The 10,086-nt window shown below is 42.1% G+C and overlaps 1 protein-coding gene across 5 annotated transcripts; it reads right to left on the bottom strand.

Annotated features, from left to right (window-relative positions):
* Nucleotides 1-371: 371 nt before the first annotated feature.
* Nucleotides 372-5,040, bottom strand: LOC147631690 (uncharacterized). Of its 5 annotated transcripts, none has more exons than XM_086808204.1 (3): nt 4,887-5,040; nt 3,125-3,164; nt 372-2,902 (listed from the first exon to the last, which is right to left on the bottom strand). In XM_086808204.1, exon 3 carries the CDS (start codon nt 2,855-2,857, stop codon nt 545-547), a length of 2,313 nt encoding a protein of 770 aa, XP_086664330.1. In that variant the 5' UTR covers nt 2,858-2,902; nt 3,125-3,164; nt 4,887-5,040; the 3' UTR covers nt 372-544. The 5 variants fall into 5 exon arrangements, with proteins under 5 accessions (XP_086664330.1, XP_086664331.1, XP_086664329.1 ...); XM_086808205.1 differs by lacking the exon at nt 4,887-5,040 and adding an exon at nt 3,384-3,616; XM_086808203.1 differs by lacking the exon at nt 3,125-3,164.
* Between the last annotated feature and the right edge of the window lie 5,046 nt (nt 5,041-10,086).

Genomic DNA, 10,086 nt, shown 5'->3' on the forward strand with positions numbered 1-10,086 from the left:
TGTGTGCTGCAATATGTCCACCTTCGAATGTGTCACATATATGTAGCATGCCCACCATTGCAAGTAGGGCTATGTGAACCCAATCTTAACAATCAAATGCGTTGGAAAAGCAACAATGTATTACAAGTTGCAAACACCCCTTTGCAAAAAGGGGCCAATGTGCCATTGTCTTGTGTTTTTATCATGAACAATAACCACTCTTATACAAATAATAAATGTTATCAAACCATATATATACCAAAGTTGAAAACAAAACTCCACCTTTTGATCGCTTCATGAGTGACTTTTTATTATAAACAATAACTATACTTACACAAATAATAAATGCTGACCAAAATACAGCTAAACCAAATTTAAGGATTTTCAAAAACAAAAAAAACACCCAATCTTGGGTCACTGAAAAAATTCCATTTTCCCCAAATTCCACTCCACAGAATGTCTTGCCTTACAACATAAAAAAAGACAACAATAGTGCTTGGGTTCGAATCCTAGAAACTTCACAAATTACATGTGGTGCAACAGCTCTCTCTCTCTCTCAATGTGCTTAATAAATGTCAAGGATCTCTCTGATGTACCTGTTGCAGAGAGGGCAAGTCCCCCTTCCTCTCCATAGCTCTCTACTGCACTTACGGCAGAAGGTGTGCCCACAAGGTATGAAGGCAGCTCCCTTCAGCCCCACCATGCACACACAGCACAGTGGATCCAACTGCTCTGTGGGCTCCTCCCACGTGTCCCATGGACCTGGCTCATAACAGGATATGGGCACAATTGTCTTGAGATTGAGATTGTAGTCATCTCTCTGTGCTAAATAGCTGCTAAGAGGCACTCTTACCCCTCTCTCTGTTGGCTGTGATGAGGAATCATCATTTGCTGATGGTGACGATGCTAATGATGCCTCTGTTTGTTGAGATCCAGTTGCTGTCGTGGGTGCTTGTACTCCAGCTTCTGCACTTTGGCAGCTGACTGGGCTTTGTGATTGCATCATGTATGAACTAGCTGGAGCTTGTTCTTGTTCTTGTTCAGGCAATGATGATGACAGCGGCGGCAGATGATGAAGCAGCGTGGAAGATGATGATGGTGGTAGGGGTAATGGATGTTGCGGTGGTGGTGGTGGTGATGGTGATGGTGAAGGTGATGTGAATGATCTTGGTGGTGCTAGTTGTTGCAGTGGTGCTGCTGGTGATGGTGATGGTGATGGTGATGCTGATGCTGATGCTGATGCTGATGCTGATACTGATGCTGATGATAGCAATGGTAGTTGTTGCAGCGGCAATAATGCCGATGGTGATGGTGATGGTGATAATGATAGCAATGGTAGTTGTTGCAGTGGTGCTGCTGGTGATGCTGATGATAGCAATGGTAGTTGTTGCAGCAGCAATAATGCCGATGGTGATGTGGATGAGGATGATGAGGATGAGGAGGGAAATGAGCTGCATACTACTATCTCACTCAGTCCTTGAACTGTGGGTAGCTTGGCTTCAACAATGTTTGGTGGCCGTCCCTCTATGCTATCTTCATTATGAGCCACCTCTGATCCTGAAGACAAAGACGACAAAGGGGACTGCGTCTCTGCTTCCATAGATGCAGAATTGAAAATGCAGCAAGGACCCATATGGTCTGATTTTAAGCAGCAAACTGCAGTGCTCAGGCACTCCTCATTCGTGGGTAATATAGGAGGGCCCTCTTCTACATTAATCACAAGGGAGCCCCCAATAGCTGACCCATTAACCAAGTTCAACCTCAACATATCACCCAATGTCTTCCCTGACCTTTTCCTAGTCCTTAGATCTCCATTGCATGAACTCTCCTTCTTTGTTTGCAACGGTTCACATGACTCACCATCATCTTTCACATCACTCCTGCCGGCAATTTTCATCTCTGCCTTTGCAAACAACCTTGCAATGTTCTCTGCACCACGATCAGCCCTACTGAGCTCATGTTTCAACCGCTTGTTGTCCTCCCTTCTCTTTTTAGAGAGCATGTTGATAACTGTCTTAACAATCTTCTTGCTGGCATAGCCTCCATGCTTGTGCATGCCCGCCTCCATTGAAATGGTTTGGCCCGAAACAACAGCATCCAATAGAGCACAGTTGGCTTCCGTCTTGTGACAAGAACCTGAATGCAAGCCCGAACCTGAGGCATCTGTACACGGCAGATTAGCCCTTCCCCAATCCAATGCTGCATGAGGAGTGATTTCATGTAATTCTGCAGCTACTGACCCAGCTTGATCAAATGCATTTTGACCTATTGAAGTGGTTTCATTCAAGATTGAACCACCATTACCAGGGAACTGACAAGCTCTCAAAGGGTGAAGAGGGCTGGTACCTTGCAGCAGGAAGAGCCCATTGCCAGCTTCAAAGTGGCAGAGAACATGCTTGAGCTGAGAGTCTAGAAGTAGCTGGTTTGTGTAATCCTCTTTACTCTTGGCTGCTTGATACAAAGCTTCTTCCAAAACAGGCACTGCAGAGGCAACCCTTGCCCTCCATTCAAAGCAAGGATCTGACCTCCATTGGACTAGAAGTTCATAAATCTTGGCGGCTACACAGCGGCGATCTTCCGAATCCTTAGGAAGAGCCCAATTTCTAGAGGACAATGCTGTTAATGATGATAAGTTTTTCAACAGCTTAGAAGATAAAGGGGAGAATGGGTTTGAGCACCCAAGTCCTCCTGGCTCCCCACAGCTCTGTGTATCAACAATGTCTACCAACCGTCCAGATTCTGCTTGCAGCTTGAAAGCATTCTCCACGGCAGTTTCTGTCAGCTGCTGCAGCCACTTTTGGGAGATGGTGTTGTCGCCCTTTTCGCGCTCATCTAGTATCTTGTTTGGTGGGAGAGCTGAGGTTCGTTGCACGCTCATTGCCAGAGCTTGCTTTGATTAGCAAGTCCTTTGCTAGAAAGCCCACTGCAACACAAAAAAATATCACAAGGGATGGGTTTAGAATGATTGACTTGATGACACTAGCACTCACTTCTGCAACAAGCAAGACAACAGGCAATGCTATTACTTGCACTCACTTCTGCAACAAGCAAGACAACAGGCAATGCTATTACTTGCAAAGACATTTTGTAGAGCAATCCGAGCAATGCATACAAACAAGCAAAGTAGGCAAGCTAGTCATGGTACCTGCAATGACTTTTGAGAAGGTAAGGAACAATACTGATTCCTGTCATTATAGGTAGTATGAGCAAGCCAACATCATGGTAACATGGCAAAATTTATACAAGCAATAAAAGCAAAAAGAGGTGCGAGCACATGCTAGTAGAGGTATACAATTACAATACCAACATTACACCTATGAATGATGATACACATTATATACTTGTTATTTATACAATCCCAAAGCTGCAAAAGCCATCCAAAGAGGGATTTTAGATGAGCCCACCTGCCCAAAGTTACTCATGGAAAATGTCCATCGGTTGGCCATTGTTACTACTGAACTGTATGGCAGACTAGGATGCCAAGTAAGCCTTCTAAATCCATTACACACAGGCACACATGTGCGCACATGGACCCGTATGGGGCAGACAAATGTGGGCACGTACATGTGTACGTGTACACACACACACACACAAATCTTTAAAAAAATGTGCACATACATGTGTGTGCGTGCACCAGGGCAGGCAAATGTGTGCACATATATGCGTGTGCGTGTGTACACACACGCGCGCGTGCACGCGCACAAATTTTAAAAAAAATGTGTGCACTTACAACTTCACTGTTATCAACTTGACTACAATGATAGATGTGGCCATATTTTCTCAACCAGAAAGCTATGGCATGCACCCATTATCAACAAAAAGCTACATGATTTTGTCTCTTCTTGTTTCCTGAATAAACAATTCAGGTCCTAGGGGAGCCAACAATCACCACAAGAAGAATTTTGTCTCTTCTTGTGTCCTAGATAAACATTTTAGGGGAGCCAATTATCACTACAGGAAGAATCACCATTCTTGAGTGTGTTGGGCTGAGTTGGTGTAGCTCATGACCGATTTTGAACCCGGGCCCAAAAAGCCGTTTAATTTCTGTACCCACCTCTCGAAAATAAATAAATACATACATACATACATACATAGATATATATATATCCCTTACCACCCACTTTGCCAACCATAATTGACAAACAGGGTGGGAATTTGGAAATGGGCTTGTCCAGTGGGGCCTTTTGTGCGAAAAGGGGAAAAAAAAGATCAGTAAAAAATGCGTTGAAAAAGCAAGGGACGGTTGGGACCGGACACTGGACAGGCTGCCAAAATTGTTTGTTTGCTTTTTCTTACTTTGTGGAGTCAAAAAGGGGACCCGTGTTCAATTCGCACAAGGCTATTGACACGGACTGGAAATCTTTATAGAATTGAGAAAGGAGGAGGTTACAGAATTGTCTACGTCAATGTGGAAGGCTACAAAATAAGAGCAATCAATCCCCCCCCCCCCCCCCCCCCCCCCCAAAACACACACACACATGTCACCAATTTCTAACAATCAATCCACACATACACACCCACCCATGTCACCAATTTCTAACAATCAATCCACCCAAACACACACACACACCCATCCATGTCACCAATTTCTAACAATCAATCCACACACACACACACACACCCATGTCACCCATTCTTCACTTTCCAATTCAGCTTGCTTGTCATTTCACTGGTAACTAACAGCCCCATCAAACTCGCTCTTTTACTGTCACACACCTCAGCTTCTTGATTGCAGTCAAAATCAATACCTTCTTGAATACTTCGATAAAATTTGATTCCTATGCGGCCTTCACTTAGGATCATATCGTACAGAAGTTAAGATAAAATCTAGAATACAACTCAAGATCTGGAGCCTTATAGCCTGTTATACTATGCTTATAAATTCCGTATTAATAATTAGGGCTTACCTTAACACAACCCCAAGCTCGAGAAGGTACAATAAATGACATTGCCGATTCAAACCGATAGATTACCATGACATTGCTGATTCAAACCTATAGTAATTGATGAGGTTGCGCCATAGCCCAGAAACCAGGTGAGCTTGGAAGAAAATGAGCTTTAGAGGAAGAGTTTTGTATTTAAACGACTAACCAAAATTTTAAGGCGATGCTGCCAAAGCAACATCAACAATGTGAATACACACCCTTGTGTCCCCACTAGGCCGGCCACGAAGATTCTTTGCTTTGCTCTTTGGACGTTTAAGGATTGGAGGGCATACCCTGAGTCAAGTTGTCGCAAAGAATCCTCTTGGATCCCCTAGTTTGAATATGGACATCCTAGGCATGATCAAACAACCAAGTAAAATGTGTTGTTTTTTTGGCACAATTACATTTTCATTTGCCAATTTAAGGAGGAACGTCGCTTTTTCTACCACCTTAACTCTGGTGTGGGAAGAGAACCTTACGTCAATCCAATCCATGTATTTCCCCCCCCCCCCAAAAAAGAAAGAAAGAAAGAAAGAAAGAAAGAAAGTCTATAAGGTTTCGTTTTTTAACTTAATGAGAAATTTAACTGAATAAAATCACCTCAACTCGCATAAAAATCTAGAACAAGTTTTGTATGCCTCTAGGAAGTGGCATTCGAATGAAGCCACAATAGAGCTTAAGGGTCTAAGGTTCATTCCTATTTGCACATATTTTTAGGAGGATGATCTGATGAATACAATTGAAAACATTTCTAGTGTATTTCTTTTTTAAGTTATTCATATATTGTTTCACGTGTACTTTTTGTCACCACATGCCTTACCACCCTCTTCAATGAAGCATGATGATATGATGATTAGTTTAAATGCAAACATTTTTCATGTAATTTGTTTTTTATGATATTCATATATTGTTTCACTCATACTTTTTTGGGGCATCATATGATAAATTTAAATGATTGTTTTTTAATTTCATTTTGTTTTTATAGGATATTCACACTCACAAAGTGGAGCTCGCCATAATCCTTACCACCCTCTTCAAATATCGCCAATGAAGGTGGCATGTGGTCACTTTATAGAAACCCATATAGATGCGTATGAAAGGAGTGTTGCAATGAAGCCCTTTTTTATGGATTTTGAGAGACACTTTTTTTAATAGATGTGAGGCTAACATAATTACCTTCCATGTATGAAAATTTCCACTTTTTTAATTAAAAATCTTCTAGTCATCAGCTTGGTGTCTAAGCTACCCAATGTCCTTGCTTGACTCATATTCAACAAAGCATAATGAACTATATTCAACAAAGCATGATGAGCTATTTGAAGGGCCATGGGTAGGGCCCTCAATAGAGTCTAGTCTCATCAGCTTGATGTCTAAGCGACCCAATGTCCTTGACTCATATTCAACAAAGCATGATGAACTATATTTTTGTTAAAGATAACTTGAATAAAATTGTGATGCCATCCTTAGGCTAGTTACACACAACATTCTTAGGCTAGTTACACACAACATTTTTGTTAAAGATAACTTGAATAAAATTGTGATGCCATCCTTAGGCTAGTTACACACAACATTCCCTCGCCCACATGATGAGGCTAGGAATTGACCATCCCTAGGGGTGGCGATTTGGGGGGGTGTGAGTGGAGTGAGTGAGTAAGTGAGTGTGTGTGTGTGTGTGTGTGTGTGTGTGTGTGAGAGAGAGAGAGAGAGAGAGAGAGAGAGAGAGAGAGAGTTTGGAGTATGTAAGATATCACATGATTTCAATAGAAGGGGGTGTCTGTTTTCATGGAGTATGTAAGATATCACATGACTTCAATAGAAGGGGGTGTTTGTTTTCATGGACTCACCAAAAATATACATATACAAAGCATTTTTTAAATGAAATTGTGAAGAATCTTGTAAGTTTGGTCCAAAGGGGTAATTCAAGTATCTCCAAATTTTCAAAAAAGTCATATTATATGTTAAACTTCACAAATGTATTGGTTTTAAAGTACCCTTTGGCATGCATAATGCATAGGGTTTTTGCACAGTGATCCCAACCGTGAACCACATACACACATGTGCTCACACACACACATAGTTGAGCTCATACATGCATGTGTGCTTAAATAACTATGTGTGTGTGCTCACACACACATTGTTAACCCAAGGTTAACGGGCACCACCAAAAACATCTTGTCAAGGCCTTGTACACAACGGATAATGAAGAAGTCATCATCAACAATGAGCTAAGAAGACACATCCGCAAGAGCTAAGAAAAGGGCTTGGACATTTGCAATAAAAAAGGGGTGGCCACACAAACATCAAGAATTATCAATTGGTTTCCCAAACCATGCAATGTCCGCCCAAAGCGGGACTTTAGATGTGTGTAACACGTCCTAATCTTGCATTTGCACTTCATGTTGTACTCAATGGGGATGGCATGGCTTGTATAATGGCCATCATCCTATGCACTTCATGAGAGATCTCTAGTTACTTCTCATTAGTTCACTTTTTAAGTGTTGGGCACCCAACTTCAATGAGTGTGAATGCCCATGGCCAACAAGTGGCATGTATATAAGTGACTTTAACTAATGAGAAAGGGACATTCCTTGATTGAGAGTGTGTTGTTGCTCCTTGTGCTCTAGCACTCTACCCTATCCTCTTGCCCTCTTGGTAGTGCTTCTGTGTGAGTGAGTGTGTGTGAGATTCTTTCTCTCTTACCCCCTTGGTGAGAGAGTCTTGCCATGTCTTGCTAGTGAGAGAGTGAACTATTGTCTTACGTGGTGGAGCACGGTCATGCAACAATGGGGAGTGCCAAGCTCTATATAGACAACTTTTGTGGTGGTGACAGTGAGAGGTGGGTCTTCTCAAGTGCTAGCTTGCATTCGTGAGGTTGCCTCTTCCATGAGATGGTGAGTAAGCTACCAAGTTCCCAACGACACGTGAAAGGTGAGTATTCCTCATTGGGTTAGCTTTGTGCTAGTGAGTGCGGTGTATTTGGACTTTCCATTGGCACCGCTGTCAGGGAGCCTAGTTGTTTGCCTTAGGACTTGTTTTGGCTCATGTGTAGGGCTTGTTTTCCTTGGCCACATGGTGAAGGACCCGTGTGTGGGGATTGATTTAGATAGATTGGGCCATTGGTGGTGTTTTAAGGGTGTTCTGTCGGATTTGAGTGGATTTTTGTTTGTTTAGTAGCCTAGGATAAAGTTGTGTGAGTTTTGTGGTTGTGATCGTTTTTGTTAAAGGGTTTTTTCTCTTTGATCAATAATTAGTGTTTTGTAGTCAGTGTTAATGCTAATGATTAGTATTTAGTAGTAGGTAGAATTAAAAATTAACACTAATCTTACTGTTAGTGATTAGTGTTAGGAGTTAGGATTAATTTTCTTTTTGCTAGTAGTTAGGGTTAGTTGTTAATATTATTGATTAGTTAAGTAGTTTAGCTAGGTTAGCATTCTAGACAGTGTTAGTGTGAGGCACTAGTTAGTTAAACTAGCATCTAAGAGGATTAAATTAGTACTTAGAAGTATTAACCTAGATCTAGTTAGTAATTAACTAGTGTTAGATAAGTAATAATTAATTAGGATCTAAGCTATTATTAAGATAGTATAAATTGACATCCACCGCTACAGTAATCCTTACTTTCAGGGACGAGCTCTCTGCTGAGCTTTCCCTTCATCAAGAAGAACTCAAAGGCAACATTCTGTCCATGGACGTTGGCTACTGTCGCAGGGTAAAATTTGTGGAGACTCCTCAGCTGGTAGGGTTTTTCTCGGTTGCAGTCTACATTTTTTTCTGTGCAAGCTAGGGTTTCTACATACACACAGACGGACAAGGATGTAAATTACATGTAAAATTGGAAGCAACATTGCTGAGGCTGTAAAGCATAAAGAAGGGCCACACAAGGCCTAAAGGGTTGTGTGATCGGTGCTGCAAAGTTTAATCCTTGCTAATCCTTGATTAGGTGGAGTACACAAGTGATTAGAGTTGGTTCTTCTAAAATCCAATCAGGACTAATTCTATCTTTAATTATCTCTTAATCCCTCTCTCAAGTGATTTGCTAATCACCACGGCATGTGAATCTAGAAAATAACTACGTGGAAATTGAGTTACTAGCTAGATTGATCTCTCGAGAGCAGCATTGTGTGGCCACTTGGGCATGTGGGGGTCAATGCTGGAATTTGATTTTCCCCCTTTTTCACATTCAAATTTGGACTGAAATTGAAAACGCTGAGTCTCGAGAGTTGGTAAGGAATCACTTATTAATCCTACCAGAATTAGGGATGGCAGTAGATGAGACTCACTCACCCACTAGTAGATGAGACTCACTCACCCACTGGCAGGGAGTTTTAAGTGATTAGAGTGACAAGTTGGCAAGTTATTGCTGCTCATATGCATTAGTTTCTTGTGGTTGGCACTTTGTCTTATTGCATTCAAGTGAAGGAATCTTATGCAGTATCATATTTGTGCATTCTTATTTACTTCACACTAGCATCTGACAGTGGAACTGTTAGGCTTCACATGCGGGTCTCTTCACGGCCATGAGCCTCACGCTGCACATATGCATTAGTTTCTTGTGGTTGACACTTTGTCTTATTGCATTCAAGTGAAGGAATCTTATGTGGTATCATATTTGTGCATTTAGTGTCCTCATTTACTTCGCACTAGCATCTGACAGTAGAACTGTTAGGCTTCACACGGGTCTCTTCACGGCCATGAGCCTCACGCCTCTCGGCCTCCTTTGTGCTGCCTTCGAGGTGTGAGTTCTCTATCCTTTGACTTTCGGTTTTGTGTGAGCTTCATATCTCCTGGCCTCCTAAGTGTTGCCCCCAAGGTGTGTTCCTCATGCTTCCAGATCCACAGTGAATCATTGGGTTGATCCCCTCATATTTCTACATGCCAGGTGTTAATAAGTAGGGTTGTGCCTTCACCTCTCAGTGTCCTTAGTGTGGCTCCTGGGGTGTGAGACTCACAAGCGTAAGCCTCATGGCATAAACCTCACAGGTGTGAACCTCATGAATGTGAGCCTCATGGGTGTCAACCTCACGAATGTGAGCCTCATGGGTGTGAACCTCACGGGCGTGAACCTTCACAAGCATGAGCCTCACGGCGGGCGTGAAGCTTCATGGAGTTTTTCAAGTGTATATTTAGAGGAGCTTCACAATTACACTCACCTTTATAGCAATCACTTGAGCTTCACACATCC

Source organism: Cibotium barometz, chromosome 14 (assembly GCF_041138505.1).
Source record: "Cibotium barometz isolate CiBa-2024 chromosome 14, ASM4113850v1, whole genome shotgun sequence".
Lineage (NCBI taxonomy): Eukaryota > Viridiplantae > Streptophyta > Polypodiopsida > Cyatheales > Cibotiaceae > Cibotium > Cibotium barometz.

What these genes read in the sequence shown, in the direction of transcription:
- LOC147631690 (XM_086808203.1), bottom strand. Translation starts at nt 2,857, where the DNA reads ATGAGCGTGCAACGAACCTCAGCTCTCCCACCAAACAAGATACTAGAT.